Below are 20809 nucleotides of genomic sequence, written 5' to 3'. Positions count from 1 at the left end.
CAGACAATGTAGAATAACATCATAACGCCATAAGCCATGATATACGCGCGGAATACACGCCCAATAACTCTAGTATAACGTTTTTAACTCCCAAAGAGGCAAATTCGGATCGAACTTATCCCAAACAATTTTCCCCCGCTCATCCAAATGTGCCCCCTCATCTGTGATTGGGATACTGGGGTCCGATTCTTCAATCTCAACCCTTGATACCCCCCATTTATCCCTTGGGATCCATATGGTAGGCGTCTTCGCTGTAATACACGGCTCAAAATACGCATTCCTTCTCTCCTCATCCGAGTACCTGATTTCCACATGATCACGACGAACTTTCCGCCTCAGCGCGGCGAAATCCCGATACAGGTTCGGATGGAACCATTTCAGTGTCCTGGTCCATCTGCTACGCGGCGTTGTCTGGAGAAGCGCGAGTTCTTCCTCTTTGGCCTGTTGCAGTTCTTCCTCAAGGTCGAGGGTACGTGGAAGGAAGGAGTTTAGCGGGGCCAAAGCTTCATTCAGCGAAAGATGCGCGCAGATGAAAAGTATTGTGAAGAAGACCATGATGAGCAGCGGGCCAATGGCGGACTTGATGGCGAACAGGCCAATCAGGCAGATGTTGGCGAGGTAGACCCCTGTAAGGAGATGTTGGAGGGCGCGGGGGTAAACGAGACCTTTTGTATCGATGCGGATGTCGTAGACGAAAAGGAAATTGTAGCGGTAGGCTTGGTAGACGAGGTAGACGCCCACGAAACAGAAGCCTAGGATCAAGGGCGCTATGCAGGAGTATGTTAATGCTAATCAAGATGAGTTGGAGTTAACTTGGTTGTTGTTGATGATGGCGGAGTGGAGAACATACCGATCACACCCATGTTTGTGAAGACAGGAAAGACGTTGCCCCAGCTTACTGCGCTGAGGGCGGCCCAACGCTCGTACAGGCGGCGGGGGGAGCCGTCGAAGAAAGTGGTTATGAATTTGAAGACGAGCACGCTCATGATCTGTACTACGGCCATGGAGCTGGTGGTCAGTCCCTGGAGGAGAAAGTAGGATATATAGAAGTTCGTCGCCTTTGGCAAGTTCTCAGCTAGGAGATCCTTCGCTGAGAGCGGGTCTTGGATGATTTGCGCCGTTGCTGCGGAGGCCGCAGAGGTCAAAGTCGTTACGAGGAATACCTGAACGACCTGGAAGCAGAAGTGTGCACTCTGGGTGAAAAGCTCAACTCGAGACGCAGAAGGGACGCCGGCACGCCGGGCGCTATCTAGAAACTTGTTAAATTGTGCAAGAATAAGATATAGAGTGGACGTACAGCGGCATATTATAGGAACAAGGGACATCAGCAGGACTAGGGCTGCGGCTGGCAGTAACCCTGCGATCACGCCCTTGATCACCTCAGGGAGGTCATCGATGAAGCGCAAGAACGGAAATTCGCTTGTCAGGTAGCTAATATTAGAGACAGTACCGACAAGAGCAGACGGGATTGACCAGAATATAATCATTGCTGCTATCCCGCCCTGAACGAGGAACCTTCTCACAATACGCTGCCACCAGCTGAGGTTCAGCGCGGACCAGACAACTTCATCTGGAGATATGCCGGAAAATCGGGGTGTCATGTGCAGCGGTTGATGGTGAGAGAGCGTCTGAAGTGCAATCTGGGCATCAGACTGCGAGTTAAACTCGATAAAGATGGCGGATAGAAGCCGTCCTTCGTGATTTTGGTGCTTCTTTTGCAGAATCTCGATCTCTTTCGAAAGACTAACAATCTTTCCGCGAAGCCAGAGTATTGAGTCTACCTTCTCCCCGAACATTTTGGTTCGGTGCGCCGGCCGCCGAATCTTATGATACATCGTGGAATCTATGGCTTCACAGTCTGTAGACGGAATCGTGCCGGCTTTGAGAAGTTTCATGTGCACTGCATTCGCCGATCTAATCAATCTTGTTTCTAGCCTTTCCAACCGGTGAGCGTACTCGTCCCTCTCCTGAACTTTTTTCTCAAGTTCTTTGCAGTCGGATGTTATCCAGATTCGGCGGATGGTATTCCCAAAAACTTGTTGTAACTTTTTTTCGTTCTTGTAGTCTTCTGGGACTGACATGAAAAGTATTGTTCTGGACGAGATCCGGTGAGCATAGGCCGGCGAATTGAGATATGCTTGCCGAAGATTTGCATAGAATATGCTTTCTCTTGTCACATTGTAGAATACATACGCTATGAGATACGCATTAGATCCTGATTATCCTGGGTTGGTTGGTGGTACTTACCGAAGTACACGCATGCCATGATGGCATGAGCATAGTAACGGCTTTTATCCTTAACATTGCTGAAACTTAAAGCATCAAGCTGAGTATTACCTACTCCACCTGTTGCATGGATAGGAAGCAGTATTGGCCATGTGATCAAGCAACCCACAAAGAATGTCACGCAAAGGATTCTCAAAAACCGCAGGAACAGGTACCCATCCATAGAATGATGGTTGAGAACGTGAGCATCAGAGATCTTGAGGAACTGCCCTACCCAATTCACCCATCCGGTGGGTAGCTGCGGACTCTTCTCACTGTTGATGGTATTTCAGCTTCTGCTCAATAGCCAGTAGTTGACAACAAAGACGTACTGTGAATGCCAACAAGGCAAATGACTCCTTGGAGCATACCACCGTACTTGTGTTCGGCGAAAGATCAGGAAGATAGAGAACCAGATAGTTGCGAGCAACAATGCCGGAAGCAGTGTGGATAAAAGCGACGAGAGAGAGGTCGAATCTCCTCCACCGGTAATGGTGTCTAGTGTCTCAGACGTAGTTGACGAAGCATTTCCTCTCGAGGACCCAACGTTGGGATCATTGCTGGGATCCTGTCTCCCTCGCCGTTAGAAAACAATCAATGCTTATGTATAGGGCTGCATACAAGGAGATCTTGTCGTGCAACAAGAAAGTTCAATAAAGTCCGTTCCGGCATTATATGGGAATGGGGACAATCATGTTCTCCGCTCGGACGATTAAAAGCAGAAACAACTTGCCTCCAGCGACATCAATAGTCAATTCGTGACTCTTCCTAAATACATATGGATCCTACGGCGCGTGCAGGTCATAAGGAACGATTGCGGAGCTTGCTGGACCTGTCACCCGTGTCAGAAGATCATAGCTCAATCAGGCTACAGAATGCAGCTAGCAAGATCAAGCAAATAATGTTTATTGGTCAACAAGACGAACTTAACCTCAAGAGAGTGCATTAGAATATGTCTGTGCTGAAAAGAAGAATTTTCTTTCTTGATTTTTTTTTTGATTCGATTTGACAGGAAGAAGCCTGCACGATAGACAGCCCGTAGGTTCGTGCCTATGTGGGAACACTATCAGGGGCATTGGGACCGGGTTGTCAATAGTACAGTTTGAGCAGGATCAGCTGTGATCCAGCGCCGCTAGCCTTACCAAACAGGCAGTCCGCTAGCAGTACCACTAAGTTAGTGAGTGGACTATCATCCCAGCGATCTGGGCCTGTTTAGTGAACCGATCGACTTGGTCTCGCGCCAATGTTCAATGGAGACCCGGGTCCGAACTTTGACGGGAGCTGCCGATTCACGGTACCAGGTCGATTCCTTCAACCCGGCATGTTCTGCTCAGAATCAAGTCAATGGCGTGGCACGTGTCATCGTACATCGTACATTGTACATCGTGATATCGTGATTTGGTCGTCAACTGAAAAGCGTGGTAAGACAAACACGAAAACCTTGCATACATGCAGCGTAATCCCCCACCCTATCATGCTGGAAGTTCAGACAAAGACACCAAGTACCGATACGTCGAAGGAGCAATATTCGACCATAAATGTAATGGCGCTGCGTAACTCAGTTAGTCTCGGTCCACGCTGTTCCAGTGCTGAGACGCGGCTGACGTACCAGCCTTGGATAATCAAGAACAGGCTGTGTTTTGCAGGGCGACATGTACCAGCGCACTATCATCGAGGTGAGAAATATCTTGAGAAATATCGGTTAGGTCTGAGATGCAAGGGCGAAGATGCGGGCTGACAGGGAAATGCGGTGTTTACTCCCAAGGCAATTTCTGGCGGTCGGATGAGCGGCTCTGATCTGCAGATGTTGTGGATTCCGTGCGTGATTTCGAAATTGACGGACAGTCGCTATTATGCATGAATTGGGAGGCTGGTGCGGTGGCCGAAAAGAATGATGATGCCTGGCGAGAATGAGGGGGATGTGAAGGGAAGAGAATCTCCTACCCGCATATTGATGGCCCTGTCCAGTGACCTGCGAATCCCAAATTTAACACTGTGCACGAGAGCCTGCTTCTTCATGGTATGATCTCACAACCAAATATCCTATTTTATGGACACCAGTACTTTCCTTCAACGGTCGACTCTTTGAAGAGATATGTTCCCAGAAAGGATCTTCCCCATGTTCAATCCGTCGAGGCCTTCTCCCCTCTGAAGTGGATACTCCATCAACAACCTCTACATCAACATCCTCTACTGATAAGAACTTCGTCCGCTGTCTTCAGGTCTAATGAGCCAGTGCTCTTTGATACCATATCGACCGGTGCGGAATATCAGCTTGTGTGCTCAGCTAGTCCACCCAATATGGAGTCAATGTTCTCTGCAATGAGAGGCATCGCACCGCACCCGGGATACCGGTAGAACCTAGATATCACATAATGACCATTGACCCCTTCTGTAGTTAAATGGACGTATAGCAGCTATCTGAATGTTTAAATGAGAACTGAGCCTAGCATAAGAAGTCCGTAGACATTTTGACCCATAGATGCAGATGCAAAGCTATCACGAACCCAGTGCTAGGTAAGCTGACTCTTTCACCACTGCTCGAGCTGCTTACGGGCTCTGAGGTCTGTAGAGTCGAGAAGGTGCGTTGATCACACTGATAGGAAACATCAATACTCTTGTATAGTCATTTGCTTTGTGAAAAATCTAGCTTGTCTATCCATTGTTATTGGTAAAAGTCAATTGAAGTTCACCTTGTCCAGGGTTGTTGACCGTCAAGCGTAGCATTAAAGCCTTAAAAGAAAATAAAGAGAAGCTAAATCACAACTTGGAGTACCCTTTACTAATTTCCACTGCCCTGGTAAGAGAGCAGTGTTTGAGCATGTTCTTCGAGCTGGAAAGTCCATGAGTTGATCCTGGCCGAGAAACGCAATACGGAATTGCCTAATACTGCGAAGGAAGCATGCCAATGATCCTTTGCAGCAGGTCGAGTAATAACCAACTCGAGTGTGGCGTCTAAACCGTGGCCGTAGGTTGCAGCTGCCACTTCGCTTTCTCGAGGTGATATGAAGGAGCCCCAAGTCTACTCAGGCAATCCGGGCGGGTTGTTCCCATATTTGCACCATATCGAAATGGACGAAGTAAGTCAGGCGTACCTGCCTTCCCTTCGTTCAACCTCTATGTTTTTTTGAAGAGTCTCGTCTTCGCTTGTTGCTTCGCCGTCGTTGAGGCCAAGATGCATTCTAACAAGTGCCTTCATCACAAACCTCGCTTGTTGCTTGATTCTTCCAATTCAGTAGGTCGAGGAATTGTTAGCTTGACATGGATCAGAATTCCCAATGGAACGAGTTGTGATGAGGGCTATGACCTCATTTCTAACAGGGCTTGAATCAGCTAGAAAATATCATCCAGCCAACGGATCTCATGTTATCTTGTTACCCTCCGAGGCGGCGATTGACAGTGAAACGAGCCCCTCCGGGTGATGCTCAGTTTCCGTTGACTTGAATTCTTGCCTGAGCTTATCATTGAGGAATATGACCTTTTGTGAAACCTTGGACCGGACTCGTACTACTGCTGCAGTCTATCCCTTTCTCAGAAATACAGGGACACCATGATCGACGCCCTAACGCTACCGCTTAGGACTACGCCATACTCGATCACTGGCACGAGCTCGGATGTCAATTTGGGAACCGACAAGAAGACAGGAGGACGAAATCACGAGGAAGCTCTAGCGGAAGACTGTATAATCACCGCATTGGATTGAATCCTGCACTAAGTCAGACAGAAACGGGGCTCGGCTAGGAAAGTGGAAAGTGATGAGGCTTAGCTTAAACTCACAGTATGTTCATTTTGATATGGCCTTTGATCACTGTACAAGAGGAGGGTGATCGGTTAGTGAAAGAAAAGGGGATTAATTGTAGAAACAGAAGGAAAGATGGAAATTGAAAAGCTAGAGGATCGAACAAGGAGGTCATTACCGACCTCGAATTTGGAACTAGCTTCTCAAAGACTCCAGGTAATAAAGTACGTAAACTTTGCGAGCTATCTCACTTCTCTACGGTAGTATCGACCGGCGTGGGATATCTTGTTTGTTCAACCAGCGTTTACAGAGTCTGGGTTGTTCGTATGCTGCCACAGGGTGTGCCTACGTACCTCGCGTGGGCTGTCATCGCACGCCAGGCCTGTGATAAAGGCCAAAATCATCGATAGAGTATATTGGAGTGATCATCCATAGCCTTCTAAACAAAGTGCAATGCTGGTGCAGCACTCTGCCGCCGTGAATAAGTTGAAGCAGATTACGTTATTTTATATTGCCTAACGAGCGCAAAGTCAAGCAAAAGCTCCTGAGCTTGGAGAGTGCTCGAGCCGGCAATCTGACCAAGGTCAAAATATTCGACTTCTGTGCACCGACTGCAGTTCAACGTCAATATGCACCTTGCAAGGTTCATGCATTTCCCAGGGTGCGATTGTGTAGACTTGGAAAGTTGTCTGCTGGGTGTGTCTCTGTATTGTGCGGGAAGGTGCTGCAATATTCATGCTCCAAGGCCTATGAGCGCCAGTAGGGTATTGCCTTAAAAGATGCAACATACTGGACATGACCACTAGGCAGGGACCAAGATGCCATTGAATCTAGAGACTGCATGAGGTCCAGACCGGGGAGCAATGCAGCATTATAGACCCATTCCTACAAATCTTTGCCAACGAACCCGTTAGCCGCAGGTGGCGTGAACATTCTTGGTTCAACAAGAACGTCTAACAAGCCGATGACTGTCAGAACACTGTAAGGTTGGATGTTGAGGACATGGGAAGTGAGACTACTCGAGGCGGTGGCAGCCGGCAGTACCTAAGAACGGCCACAAGCGGAAACACCCCTGGCGCTCCATTTGAGCATGCGCAAACCATTCCCCATGGCGAGCATCCTTCGACTCCGAATTTCCTCCGCAGAAGATGTCCCTTCTGAGAGAACAGAAGGGAGAATTTTATACTCAGGATGAAACCGATGCGAGTCCGGTAATATCACATTTCGAGCAGAAACAGCCGTTCCCCCCTCTACCGCCCGACGAATTAGACGCGCCTCGAGATGCCGATACCCAGGACAATAGCTACCCGGGGGAAGATGACCAGGAGCTAGCTTCTTCTTCACATCCTGACGGCGATGTGGAGGATGATGAGGACTTCCACTCACATTACTCTCTGGATGACCAGTCTTTCTCAGATGCCTCTACAGATTCGAACGATGAGCAATCGCCCGAGGATGGCATTGCGATGCATCATCCTTTCCGACAGTCGGCGAGCTCTCTTCATGGACCTAATGCGTTTGCGCCGCCCTTCTACAACCGGCCTCCCACCCCTCTACCGCCGTCTCCTTCACTGACCTCTCTCCTACGGCCTCCGTTTTCTACCACTACTTCGCGACCGACCACTCCCGATAGCTCTGACGTGGAGACGCCCAATGACACTGAAGCAGCCGTCGCAAAGTCTGCGAGGAGAGCGACGACTGTGCCCAGGGCAAGCCCAAAGGTCCCGACTTACGAGTATTATGGCTTCGTCCTCTACCTCGCATCCTCACTGGCATTCCGTGAGTGGAGTATATTTCTCGACGGGAATGGCATTACAGTACTGACTTCTGACGCAGTAATATACATCCTGTGGTCTTATCTCCCTTCGCCCTTCTTACATCAGCTTGGAATATATTACTATCCAAACCGATGGTGGTCGTTGGCTTTTCCTTCCTGGCTAGTGATGTCGATCATCTATATCTACGTTGCCTTAGCATCGTACAATACCGGATATCTGACTCTACCCATGAATAGTGTGGAGAATATTGTCGATGAAGTTGCAAACGTGGCAGTCATAGACGGGAAGGGGAGGCGCCGGCCTGGTGGTGCTGCGAAAATGCGCCCTGGGGCTACCTCTTTTCAGATTATGGGCCCGCAAAATCGCAAAGTCAACTGGAGGGAAATCTGGAGCGAAGGGACGGACGCGGTTCTGGATATTCCCGTTGGGGGTGTATGCGAAGTACTCTACGGGCAAGAAAGGGATGAGGAAGATGATGACTGTGAAGAAAGTCCGGATTTGTAGACCCAGGTTCCTTTGCGATATAGTATTTACGAATCATGAGATCAAGGCAGCCACGATCATTCCCCGGCGGACGTGATAGCAAGCATCTCGAATGACAGGCACATGGTAGACTCCAATTCTTGGTAGACGCGAAAACGAGACACGTTTTCAACGATCGAAGTAGCTCTAGACTCTGTCGGTGATTGGTGGAAGCGAGGTTCCGCATGAACTTCGCCGTTGAAGTGAACATTACCACGTTCCGGCATTCGATGTCTGAGGAACTCCTCGGCGATTATCAGAGTCAAGCGAGATAAAACAACCCCTGACCAGCATCTCCAAGAAGCCAGCGCTAAAGGCGGTAACACTCGCGTGGGCGGCTACGGGAGCCAACGAGAAGCCAACGGCGGCGGTTACTTTGCTGTTGTGAGGAGACTCCAGTGCTCAGTGCCCATTCCAGCTCCAACACACAGCCCGGCCCCTGTTCTCTTTCTTGCGCAAGGCCTATTGCCTTCCAGCTTATCTTTGTCGTTGCCTTTCTACTGGTGCTGCACGGCTTGGAACGTTGTTCCCTGCCGCTGTCTGTGGCTACAGCTCAACAACACTTACCGCTGCGAATACCAAATCCGCATCGTCCACCTAATCAACCCACGCTATCGGGTTTCACGAGCGAGGCCGCGCTTGTTTCTTTGTATAAGCTGATTTTGTCGCTTCAGCTTCGCATTGTATGTCTTGGCAATCTCCCTCCGCCATGTCTGGGGGTGGAGGGTTCGTCGGTCCTGGCGGTGATGCAAACGGCGGTCCTCAGGGGACGGAGTACACATTACAAGGTGGGTTTCCTGCGCAAATGACATTGGTGTCGCTATCTTATGTAATCTAATTAATTGATAATGCTAAATCACTCGCTGCTTCTTAGGTGTAATGCGCTTCCTCCAGACGGAATGGCACCGACACGAGCGAGACCGCAACGCCTGGGAGATCGAGCGCGCGGAAATGAAGTCTCGGATAGGCAAACTTGAGGGCGACGTCCGAACAAGCAAGCGCTTGCATGAGTCCTTGGGAAAGCATGTCCGGCTGCTGGAAGCTGCGCTGAAGAAAGAACGCGAGAAGGTCAGAAAACTTACTAACAATGAGCCTGTGGAGGACCTCCGGGATCCCAAGGAGATTGCGCGGGAAAGCATCAATGCTCTGAAATGTAACGGATCCTTTTGAAGTGAAGTTGGCAATTGATTCTGACCATTCTTTCAGCTCAAAGACCGAAACCGGACGCCCTTGGAGATCTTGACCCTAGCGCTGAGAACCAACTCGATCACCGCCAGGAGGCCGAACGCGATAAGTCACGATTATATCTATCCAAGTGCTCTCAGGAAATCGCGTATCATGTCATTCCTTCCGCGCACCCACCTCCCGACCTCGGCGACCTTGAGCTATCGAACCATGTTTATGGGAACCAGCAGCTGTCCCAGCAGAGCCTAGAAGAAGCATATATCCAGCAGCAGCGACAGAAACATCAGGCAAGCAATATGATGGCACGGGAAGTCCCTATGCAGAATCACCAGCCTATTGTTAGGCACTACCCCGATAATATGGGTTTGTCCCGCGCTCCTAGTCAGTACAATCTGCCGGCCACCTCGAGGGACGCTGTAGAAAGACGAGGTATAGAACACCAGCAGACCCCAATAACAGGCAATGAGGACAGCAAGCAGCCTTTGGAAATTTCCCTTCGGGAACGTGGGGGTCCAGAAAGACAAGTATACGATGCCTACGGATCGCAGGCTCCTGTCGAGGAAACGTCACGGCCCCAGCAGACTGAGGAAAATCCTAGTGATGCCGATGGCTGGAATTTTGATGATCCTCCTGAACAGGCTGCTCCGCCAGAATCAATACCTCAGAGACCCGATGTTGATGCATTTCCGAATGCGAATTTTTCCCGACAGAAATCGCCTCCAAGGTCTGGATCGTTATCTCATCGGCGGAAAAGCTCCGGGGCTCGACGAAAGAGTGATGGAGCCGTTGATCTCGGTACTACGGCCAGTTCGAGGCAAGATTCTACCTTCAAAGTTAGATTCGCCCTGCGGGGACACCTAGATGTTGTCCGAGCCGTAATTTTTACTGGCGGTGGCAGCCCATCTGAACCTGAAATATGTACCTGCAGCGATGACGGAACGATCAAGCGGTGGTTTATTCCTGCGAGCTTCGGAGCGTCCGGTCACACGGCGAGTTCCGGTAGCGATTTGGATATTACGAGCTATTTTACCCACCGGGGTCACGTTGGAGCTGTCACTGCTTTGGCGGCATGCTCCCCATCGCAGAACTTTTCGAACGGTGGCCGCACGGTTGGCGATGGCTGGGTATTCTCTGGTGGGCAGGATGCTAGTGTACGAGTCTGGGAAAGGGGCAGGGTAGATCCCAAGGCAACTCTGGATGGCCATTCCGATGCAGTCTGGGGCCTATGCGTCCTTCCTGGAACAGCAGGGTCTATATTTGGCGACCAGTCTAGCCATTATGGCGGCCCTGATCGCGTTATTCTCGCCTCGGGCGCTGCTGATGGCAAGATAATCATCTGGGCGGTAAGTGGACCGCCTCAACTCTCCTCATCACAAGCCGGAAATAGGCGTGTTGGTGGCAGCCGGAGGGCCAATTCTATATCATCTGGATCAAACTTCCCCTCCTCACCGCAGCCTAGCACGGCAACGACAACACCATTCCATTATACCATGGTTCGGCAGATTGTTCGAACAGAATCACCTTCGCCCACCTGTATCAGTCCCCTTTCCCTTGCTGGTATCAATTTCGTCGTGTCCTACACAGACGCTTCGATTCTTGTTTACGATACTAGAACCGGCGAGGAGATTGTGGGCATGGCCAGTCTCGAGACGTATGATGGCACCCGGTCAACAGGCGTTAACTCGGTTGTTGCAACCACTGTTGGCTTTGACGGGTCAGCGGGTCTTGATCCTAGCCGAACGCTGGCTGATGAAGAAGTTGTTCACGGGGCCACTGGTTCAAGTGGTACGGAGGGCGTTGTCATCAGTGGCTACGAAGACAGATATATTCGCTTCTTTGACGCCAATAGCGGTACGTCTACTTTTTTTTCTCGAAGCGATTAGGTTGAATAACTAATCATGTGCAGGACAATGTACCTACACCATGCTAGCACATCCTTCTGCCATTGCTTCCCTTTCTCTTTCTCCAGATGGCCGCGAGCTAGTGTCTGCAGGGCACGACGCCAGCCTGCGGTTTTGGAACCTTGAAAAGCGAAGCTGCACGCAAGAAATTACAAGTCATCGACTGATGCGTGGTGAAGGGGTCTGCTCTGTCGTCTGGAGTCGCGATGGCCGGTGGGTCGTTGGCGGCGGCGGCGATGGAGTAGTCAAGGTGTTCTCGAGATAACGCAGTGGATGTGGCCTGATGTATGATTTTGTTCTTAACATGTCCTGCTGACTGATACTTTTCTCGCACCATGTTCTTTTGGACTCATGAAATGATTGAGCGATTGGCCAAATTCCCGAGCATTTGTAACGGTGTCAAGTTACCTACTACTTACCTGGCATATGTTCCTTTCTATTCCTCCTGTGCTTATAACATTCTATACTCGTCTTCTTCTCCTTTTTCTTACTCTTTTTTTTCTCCTTTGCTACTCGTTGACGATGTTCGTTCCTATCGACAGCGACCGGAGCCACGTATACCAAGATGTTCTGTTACTATTATCCCTGTTCGTACAAGAGTTGCTAGCCTATGCGATGTATGACCAGGGCATGCATGTTACTGTCTTAACTTCTTGATGCCCGCTTTCTTCTCTGGGAATATATCCTCTGCTTCCTACGCCGACCAGGTATGACACTCTCGATGTGAAGATAAACATCGTGGACTCAGATTATATTCCTGGACTGAGAATTATTGAATCTGATAATCAGGTAGCACTACTAACAACAATGACATTCACCGACTCGCAGCCCAAGCCTCCTTAAACACGCTTCTCAACTTTCTGGCCACATCCTCATCCTTAAGCCTCTGGGCCAGATATCCCTGCAAGTCATCCCAGAACGCCCCCGTCTCCAACAAGGTCTCACCACTCGGTCCAACCGCAGCCTTCGCAACCGTCTCTTCGGGCCCACTAGTCTCCTGAGATACCTTCTCAGGCGCCTCTCCCTGTGCTTGGTTTGGGCCCTCAATAACCCTTGCCCCTCCTATAATCATAACCCCAAAGTCTACCTCCTTCCCACCAGCCAGTAACTCCTCTTCTCCGGCACCACTCACAACATCCGCAACAGTCTTCCCAGTACCCGTTACGGGCTTCTTCTTGAAGAGGATCTTGATCTTTTCCAGAGGCACTTTGTTGTCGGCTTCTGTGGTGTTTTCGAGAATACGTTCGCGGACGGCGTCCTTCAAGTCCGACACGGTTGTTGTGGCCAGTGGAACATTAGGCAGAGTTATTTCGAGCACGGGGTTGCGCGCTGATCTAAGTGTGACGGTGATAGATTTTGAGGAGCCGGGGTTTGTCGTCTTCGATGCCGTCGTCTTCTTTGGCATGGAGGGACGCGGGGATTGCAAGCGGGGCAGGGTGTACTTTGTTTAAGACTATTAGCGACGTGGCCCAGTTCAGGTAGCTCTGAGTGAGAGCCTGTAGACTAAGCAACAGGTGAGGGTACGTACAGGAACCCGAGGAGTGTTTCCTTGGTCGTGGACATAGTCAGCCCGGAGTTTAATGGGACGGGAGTCAAGCGCAGAGATAAAGGACTTTGTGAATGCTAGTTCGGACATGGTGACTGTAGTCGTAAACAGAGCTATTATACAGTGCGAACGACCGATTGATGTGGTATTCTGCAAGACAAAGTGATATTGATGAGGGCGCTGGAATGATACAATCGTTGCTCAAGATGTCGAATTACCCAATCAGGCGCCGCTGAAGCTCGGTGGGATCTCTGATGTTTCAGCCTTAGTACTGAGGCAGTAAGAAGCCTGGGCTTGAATTGCACCGCCTTGACCTAGTCTTTCTGCCAGGATCTACCGCCCATTCGGCCGCAGAAAAAAAGAAAAAAAGTTGAAATTTCTCTCAGGCAAGGAAAAAACATAACTTTTGTTTCACGTCACATTCCTTTCGCAATGGGTAAAGGTCGTCGCATGAAAAAGCAGGGCCCTCCGGCCCCGCTGGATGAGTCGAAAATTACGATGCTCAAGAAACGCAAGACTGGCGACGCGCCTGCGGAATCAAAGGCGGAAGCAGGCAAGAAGCGAAGACGCACCGATGCTGATGATGATGGCGTGAAGGACATGCAGATAAAGACAAAGAAGAATAAGGCAAATGGAGTTGTCAATGGGAAAGAGAAGGAGAAAAAGGCTGCTACCGCTGTTACGGCTGCTGCGAAGAATAAGAAAAAGAAGCAGCCGGAACCGGAGCCCGAGCCCGAGTCAGAGGATGAGTGGGAGGATGAGGACGAAGAGATGTCGAATATTGATGATGGTGAGGAGATGAGTCAGGACGAATTTGATGATCTGGATGGCGTCAGCGATGGCTCTATGGATAGCCAGGGCGAGGGCGAGTTCGGGTTTGGGAGCGACGACGACTCAGATTCCGTGGTGGATTCAGACGAGGACGATCACCCACGGCAAACTATGTTCTCAGACGACGAGGAACTTTCGGATGCGGAGGAAAAGCTGACCGCGGCTAACATTGAAGGTCTATCTCGAAAGTTGGACGAACAGAGGCAGATGGAAGAGGAGGAGGCGAAGCTTGAAATGCAGGAATCTGCGATGCAGACCAACATTGCCGGAGACCGTCCGGATGTTTTCGAGGGCACAGAGGGAGAAGGACTGGCCCCAAACCTCCAGCTGCTCCGGACAAGAATCACCGAGACGATCCGCATCTTGGGCGATATGAAGACCCTCGGTCAGCCTGGGAAGTCCCGCGCCGATTATACCCAGCTGCTTCTCAACGACATCTGCACATACTACGGATACACGCCGTTCCTTGCCGAAAAGCTATTCAATCTCTTCACACCAATGGAGGCATTCGCCTTCTTTGAAGCCAACGAAACACCTCGTCCCGTCGTCATCCGTACCAACACCCTCCGCACGAACCGAAGATCTCTCGCCCAAGCTTTAATCAATCGAGGTGTTGTCCTCGAGCCCGTCGGAAAGTGGTCCAAGGTCGGACTGCAGGTCTTCGAGTCTGCAGTTCCCCTCGGTGCCACCCCAGAATACCTTGCAGGTCACTATATCCTCCAAGCCGCCTCCTCATTCCTCCCCGTCATGGCGCTCGCCCCTCAAGAGAACGAACGAATTCTCGATATGGCTTCCGCCCCTGGTGGTAAAACCACCTACATCTCCGCTCTGATGCGCAATACCGGCTGCGTCATCGCCAACGACGCGAGCAAGCCCCGTGCAAAGGGTCTTATCGGTAACATCCACCGCCTCGGCTGCAAAAACACCATCGTCACGAACCTTGACGCCCGCACAGCTTTTCCCAAGGCCATGGGTGGCTTCGACCGTGTCCTTCTCGATGCTCCCTGCACAGGTACAGGCGTTATCGCTAAAGACCCTAGCGTCAAGACCAACAAGAACGAGCGCGACTTCCTCGCAATTCCACATATGCAGCGCCAGCTCCTCCTCGCGGCCATTGACTCCGTCAATCACGCTTCCAAAACCGGCGGCTACATTGTCTATTCCACTTGCAGTGTGACAGTCGAGGAGAACGAGGCTGTTGTTCAGTACGTTCTCAAGAAGCGGCCCAACGTTAAGCTCGTCGAGACTGGACTTGGCGATTTCGGTTCACCAGGCTTCACTCACTATATGGGCAAGCACTTCGACGCGAAGATGACAATGACGAGACGCTACTTCCCGCACCGCGAGAACGTCGACGGTTTTTTCGTCTGTAAGCTGAAGAAGACTGGTCCCACGCCGGTGCAGAAGCCCGGTGAAAAGGATTCCAGCACCTCCGCCAGCAAGCCCAAGTCCTCTCCTGCGACGACAGACGGCGAACACGCAGTCGACAAGACCCCCATTACTGATGAAGACGGCACTACTCCAGGAGACGACTTCGGCCCCTTCGACGAAAACGAGGAGGAAGATAGGGAACGCATCTTGCGCGCAGAACGGAACCGTCTTCGCCGCAAAGGCCTTAACCCCAAGGGAGTACTAAACAAGCCCAAGAAGACAGCAACACCGAAGATAGAGTTCGAATCCGAGTCAACGACGAAGTCCAAGAAATCCGAGAACTCAAGCGCTGATAAGTCTCAGCCACAACCCCAGCGGGAGGAGCAAGATGAGTCCAAGAAAGAGAAGGAGAAGAAGAAATCCACTACAAAGACACGACAAGAAGATACCGCCGTTGTATCTTCGACTCCGCCCTCTAACCAGGAGCAAGAGAAGCAGCAAAGCAAGTCAAAGTCTTTAAAGCAGTCTACTAGTCCAGGAAAGGAGAAGGCAAAGGAGAAGAGCAAGGGTTCGAAGAAAGCCAAGGGGAAAGGAAATAAATAAAGGGACGGGCGGAGTTTTATACTAATCCACATTCGTATAAGTAATGTGTCTGTATATGGTTCTTTCGAGCATGGTCATTAAATAAAAAGCATATTTCATTATATATGATCTATATATTTCTGTAATTCTTGAGTAAAATGTTGGGATGTGAGGGTATTGTTTTCCCCAAGCTCACGGGCGATGACTCAATTCGGTGCAGAGAGGCACAAGATTACACGGAGACTGACCGTTTGTAGCGCGCTTAAGCGGAGGTATCGGACTAGTTTATCGAGAATAGGGAATCAAAGAAGGATCAAATTTGATATAAGAATATTCTAGTATGTTTAATAGCAAAAAGTTGAAAGATAGAATTCAAGTGAAATAGCCCCCTTTATGGCATGCTGACGATATGAAACTTCCTGGGTATGCCTTGCCTTCTCCAACCCTAAAAAAAAAAAAAAAAAAAAAAAAAAAAAAAAAAAAAAAAAAAAAAAAAAAAAAAAAAAAAAGGCAACGAGTATAGCAGCGAACGGAAGAACGTCAGTAGGATCGGAACCAGCGATTGACAACCAAGAACACCAGTTACTCGATGCTGTTTGCTCATGTGCGGTAGATCTTGACAACGTTGAGGATGCTTTTCCTGCAGATGGGACAAATCTCGACCTGGCGTGCGCACGTAACGCAAGCGCAAACATGTCCACAGTCATAGAAGAGGGCGTCCTGCTCCTCGCCGAAACAAATCTGGCAGAGGTCCATCTCCTCATCCGCAACTTCCCAGTAGCTGATACCTTTGCCGTGGCGCTTGCCATCCTTGTATCCACCAACATACTTGTTACCTGTCTTACGTTCGACGAATGTTCCCTGGCCGTGACACTGATCCTCAAACCAGTCTCCATCGTAAGTATCGCCGGTCGGGTACTCCATAAAGCCCTTGCCGTGGCGCTTGCCGAGAACGTAGTCGCCAGTGTAGGTAGCGGCCGAGTCAGATATGTGCTTGCCCTTGCCGTGATAGTAGCCTTTCACGAAGTCGCCGCTGTAGAAGTCAGATGTGAAGGTGGCATCGACAGTCTTTGTGCCGCTGAAAGCCTTTGTGGGGTGATTGCGAGCGGCGGCCCAGAGATAGCTGACTAAATGCTGGGGATTGGAGAAGAGGCCTTTTTCGCTGAGCTCGGTGCGCTTTGCCTTATTCAACTTGTCGCCGACGATGAAGCAGGCTCCGTCAGCGGGGTTGATTTCAAAGGTCTCTGCTGAGGCGAGGGTGTCAACCACAGTGCCGTCGACTTGATGCCAGACTTGAAAGTCCTTGGTCTCTGGCCAGTTGAGATGCTTGCGGATAGCGGGCTTGATGACTTCCTCCTTCTGGGAGAAGAACGATCCCATGGTGCGCAGGGACTGCGATTCTATATCAAAGACCTTGATGTAATAATAGACGTGCTCCACTGGCAGAACCACCTCCGGCTCTGCAGGTGCGGCATCTTCAACGTTTGCGGGCGCCTCGGTTTGTTCCTCGGCGGGGGCTGAAGACTGATCCTCAGTGGGTGATTGATTTGGCTCCTGCTCTTGACTATCAGCAGGTAGCTGCGTTTGCTGCGTTTCTTCATCTAGCTGTTGAATGTCGCCCGCAATTATGGCAGCAATCACGGCATCATTCTCATCGGATGTGGCCTCAACACTGGCGGTCGCTCCCGTTGAGGTATCAGGCTGGGATGACTCCGCTGTCTGGACTGGGCTCTCTGCGTTCTCTGGATTTTGCTCCGTGGTTGAAGGTGCTTCAGCATTCACAGCAACTACATCAGCAGACGCTGGTGACAATTCGCTTTCTGACACCACGACAGCAACTGTTGCCGTATTATTTACGGTTTCAGTGGCCGGCTGCCCTGGAGATGCTTCGCCGGCTTCACCCGATATTCCGTCCACAGGATTCTGGTTTCCGGTATTAGAGGAACTCGGCTCGGCGCCCTCAGAAGATGTAGTCGTTGGCGTATCGTCCGAAGTCTCGGAGCCTGGACGCTCAACAACAGCTTCTTCAGGCTTTGAGGCAATAGCAACTGGCGTCTCAGGATCTTTCATCGCGAAGTACTTGGCGTCACCTGTCCTCAAGTCAGCAAGTTGAATGATTTTCAAAGTAACTAGATAGAGAAACTCACCGTCCGACACGATCTGCATCCAGTAACGCACAGGGTTCAATGGCAGGTCGACAGTAGCTGTGAGATCAGAAACGCGCTTGAGTGAAACAGTTGCCGAGCAATCGCGCGCATGGCCAATTTGCCAGAGACGAATATTCTCCGGGCTGACCTCTGCTCCTGAACGTGTAGAAGCCCAAAGCCCTATCCTCTTGCGAACATCTATGAGATTTGTGGAGCGAGGCACGCTCATGTACATGACACTGTTTGCGGCCTTGGCCTGAGACATGAGATCGTATGAATCAAACAGACTGCCGAGCTTATCATACTTCTCCAAGGAGTAAACTTCGACCTGAATATCCTCAACCTCTGTCTTACCATCGGTTTTTTTTTGAGAGGTAACTTCACCGGTTTCGTAGTAATGCTTGAGTTCATCAGAAACCTCCCATGGCCCCTGAGGCCCGAGCAGGAAGTCCGCAATAACATCGCTGCGAATATACATAACGGCAATTGCAATGTCATGGCCTGTCTTGTGATCCGGCGTCTTGTCGGGATCCAAGCCAAGATGCGGTCCTAAAGCCGTCTTCCGCGTCAAGCACTCAACTCGGTTGTCACTTCCGTCATCGAACGCCAGCCACTTGGTACCAGGCCCGCCTGGACGGAGGATACTGAAGAACTTTCCAGATGTGCGTCGTCCACGGTGAACGATGTATCCGTACAGTATATATTTCCCGCACTGACCGTCGAGAAGAAAAGGTGATAAATCAACTTCTTCATCCAGATTTACTCGGTTGTAAAGTAGACGCCACTGCCGAGCGGCTTTATCGAGTGTCTGGCGGCCCAACTCAAGGTGCAAGACTGGGGGCAGTAACCATCGCCCGGGCTTAGCACCGAGATACCAGCTGAACGCTTCGCTCGTGGTTTTGGCTTTATCGGCAGGAACAAAGATACGGGAATTGAAATCCTTCGGAACCGTATGCACAGGAGTTTGCAGAGCGCCTGAAGGGAAAGAGGCTGGGGAAGGGCTGTCGAATAGCCGGGAAAGCTCCTCTGCGGCGGGAGTACCTGCGAGCTCTAGTTCCAGAGACCGGCGCAACCGCTCCCAGAACTCGCACACGTCACTAGACTTCTCATGCAAGTTGCTCAGAGTGGTTGTGATTGCGTCCGTGTCGACATACTGAAGAGATTGGTCGCGCCGGCGTAACTGCCAGAGGAACCTCTGTAGCGCATCGCACAATGGCTTGGGTTTCACATCGCAATTCGTAAGGTGTTCTAGGACGTTCACATTCTGAATGACTTTAGAGAACGGAGCAATATGCATCCAAGTGGCAAGCCCAGCAACATCTGCGCTGTGGTTAATGACTGAATCACCAAGTGGCCGGTAGCCTGTCAAGCCAAGGCTGTCCCAAGTGGGTTCGGAGTCACTGGGATGCCACCAAAGAGACCTGGTAGGATCGTCAAAAATGCGAATGTACGCATCGAACGATAGGGTATCGTTGCGAAGCAAAGCTTGATGCTGGAGACGCTGACGACGATGGATTTGGTCCCAGGGACCATGGAAGTTAGTCCACCCCCAATCAAGGTTATGAGGGTTGAATTGATGGCACGAGGACTGCATCCACCCTGTACGGGGCTCGTTCGGGTTATAAACAATGACTCCAATCTGCGCAGAAACTCTCCAAGTCTCTGTCGTTGGCTCAGCTTGGCTGGCAGCCGCTGGGTATTGAGACTTGAACATCTCGGTCCATGCTTCTGTATCCTTGGTTTTATCGAATTTAATATCTAGATCGGGTTTGTTGGTGTCCAGTTCTGTCTCTGCAGGTCCACGGAGAACCTTGAACTCCGTCTCAGGCAAAGTGGCATCGGGCTTGGGCATCGTGGACGAGCATTCAATATAAACGCTCAAGTGGCTAACATTGTTACCGCGAGGAAAGAACTTGATTGTCCACCAGTACCCTCCAATGTATGCCGGAGGGGACCGCATGATTTTGAGCCGGTTGGGATTTTCCTTCGTTCCTCGGACACCTTTAATTTTCCAGGTGAGCCGGGCCTTTTCCACGGGGCGGTATTCGGGGTCATCCAGATCGGGGTGAAAATTCGATTCCCAATATGTGTCTGCGATAATTGACAAAGGTTAGACAAGCCAAAAGAAGAGATATGGTGGACAAACTCACAGTCTAAAGAATTGTAGTTCTCTCCCTGTGCCTCGATCTCTGCAAGCTCCGCCTCATCGGGAGCTGAGGTATCCTCTTCTCCCTCTGCCCAATAAGCATGCTCCTCTTCCTCTTCTTTCTCTGCTGCTGCCGAGTCGTCTGCTGCTGGCGAATCTTGAACCTCAGCCTCTTGGGAAGTTGCAGCCGTATCAGGGCCTGAGTCCTGCTGAGGCTCTGACTCCTCCGGTGGCGGCTGGAGAACGACGGTCTCTGTTGGGATTTGGGGGATCTCCTGCACTATGGTGTCGATGGTGACCGGGTCCGCAGGACTCGACTCAGTGTCGAGAGGAACCGGCACCGGGAGCTGCTCAACCGTGACAGCACTGTTTCCGTCCATAGTGGCGCAGAAGTATGCCGAACGGCGGACAGATTCGGGTTCAAACAATCAACCAGGGGAACGCAGAAAAAGAGAAGGCGCAGCAGCAGGAATCCAAGATCTAAGAAGCACGGTATATAAACATGCAAGAACGAAAGATGAGTCACGCAGAAGGCAGCAGGCGCAGCAATGTAGTGCAGGCAGAAAGAGGGAGCTGAATGCTGAGTCGAGTGGGACGCGAGGCTGCGATAAGACGCTTATCTGTATGGGGTAGCAACTGAGCCAGCTGGGGAACGGCTGTGAGAATCTGGGGATGTTCCACGAAGGAGAGGACGAGCAATGTCCTTGCGAGAATCCAGCGAGAGAAAGTAGGTCGGTTGAAGTCGAGAGAAGAATTGCAGAGAAAAAAGAGAAAATTCAGGACAAAAAGACCGAAG

At 50.7% G+C, this 20809-nt stretch overlaps 8 protein-coding genes across 8 annotated transcripts; 5 read left to right on the top strand and 3 right to left on the bottom strand.

Moving 5' to 3' along the window:
• Window positions 1–69: 69 nt before the first annotated feature.
• On the bottom strand, window positions 70–2937 carry BDW70DRAFT_150956 (putative DUF221 domain protein; the record flags this gene model as incomplete). The annotated part of the gene is made up of 6 exons (XM_073739238.1): window positions 70–788; window positions 851–1249; window positions 1298–2194; window positions 2248–2540; window positions 2598–2833; window positions 2887–2937. The coding sequence occupies 6 exons, from the start codon at window positions 2935–2937 to the stop codon at window positions 70–72; spliced, it is 2595 nt and encodes an 864-aa protein (XP_073595221.1).
• A 424-nt stretch (window positions 2938–3361) lies between these two features.
• On the top strand, window positions 3362–4145 carry BDW70DRAFT_67950 (uncharacterized protein). Its single transcript, XM_073744564.1, has one exon. It carries the CDS (start codon window positions 3509–3511, stop codon window positions 4001–4003), a length of 495 nt encoding a protein of 164 aa, XP_073595220.1. The 5' UTR covers window positions 3362–3508; the 3' UTR covers window positions 4004–4145.
• A 2965-nt stretch (window positions 4146–7110) lies between these two features.
• BDW70DRAFT_137893 (uncharacterized protein) lies at window positions 7111–8389 on the top strand. Its single transcript, XM_073737117.1, has 2 exons — window positions 7111–7783; window positions 7841–8389. Exons 1-2 carry the CDS (start codon window positions 7153–7155, stop codon window positions 8284–8286), a joined length of 1077 nt encoding a protein of 358 aa, XP_073595219.1. The 5' UTR covers window positions 7111–7152; the 3' UTR covers window positions 8287–8389.
• A 284-nt stretch (window positions 8390–8673) lies between these two features.
• On the top strand, window positions 8674–11812 carry BDW70DRAFT_67910 (cell differentiation and development protein Fsr1). Its single transcript, XM_073744563.1, has 4 exons — window positions 8674–9092; window positions 9179–9457; window positions 9511–11340; window positions 11396–11812. The coding sequence occupies exons 1-4, from the start codon at window positions 8990–8992 to the stop codon at window positions 11653–11655; spliced, it is 2472 nt and encodes an 823-aa protein (XP_073595218.1). The 5' UTR covers window positions 8674–8989; the 3' UTR covers window positions 11656–11812.
• On the top strand, window positions 11667–12125 carry BDW70DRAFT_67893 (uncharacterized protein). The gene has a single exon (XM_073744562.1). It carries the CDS (start codon window positions 11817–11819, stop codon window positions 12045–12047), a length of 231 nt encoding a protein of 76 aa, XP_073595217.1. The 5' UTR covers window positions 11667–11816; the 3' UTR covers window positions 12048–12125.
• On the bottom strand, window positions 11966–13267 carry BDW70DRAFT_67882 (uncharacterized protein). Its single transcript, XM_073744561.1, has 2 exons — window positions 12919–13267; window positions 11966–12831 (listed from the first exon to the last, which is right to left on the bottom strand). Exons 1-2 carry the CDS (start codon window positions 13024–13026, stop codon window positions 12205–12207), a joined length of 735 nt encoding a protein of 244 aa, XP_073595216.1. The 5' UTR covers window positions 13027–13267; the 3' UTR covers window positions 11966–12204.
• Window positions 13268–13368: 101 nt separating this feature from the next.
• Window positions 13369–15741, top strand: BDW70DRAFT_150952 (rRNA (cytosine-C5-)-methyltransferase NOP2; the record flags this gene model as incomplete). Its single annotated transcript, XM_073739237.1, has 2 exons — window positions 13369–14049; window positions 14158–15741. 2 exons carry the CDS (start codon window positions 13369–13371, stop codon window positions 15739–15741), a joined length of 2265 nt encoding a protein of 754 aa, XP_073595215.1.
• Window positions 15742–16234: 493 nt separating this feature from the next.
• BDW70DRAFT_67870 (putative MATH and UCH domain protein) lies at window positions 16235–20539 on the bottom strand. Its single transcript, XM_073744560.1, has 3 exons — window positions 20018–20539; window positions 17868–19958; window positions 16235–17810 (listed from the first exon to the last, which is right to left on the bottom strand). Exons 1-3 carry the CDS (start codon window positions 20391–20393, stop codon window positions 16321–16323), a joined length of 3957 nt encoding a protein of 1318 aa, XP_073595214.1. The 5' UTR covers window positions 20394–20539; the 3' UTR covers window positions 16235–16320.
• Window positions 20540–20809: the final 270 nt, after the last annotated feature.

Source organism: Aspergillus foveolatus, assembly GCF_047715535.1.
Source record: "Aspergillus foveolatus strain CBS 279.81 unplaced genomic scaffold BDW70scaffold_30, whole genome shotgun sequence".
NCBI lineage: Eukaryota > Fungi > Ascomycota > Eurotiomycetes > Eurotiales > Aspergillaceae > Aspergillus > Aspergillus foveolatus.
The sequence above is the reverse complement of the archived record's forward strand: the minus strand, read 5'-3'. Positions and strand labels throughout refer to the sequence as shown.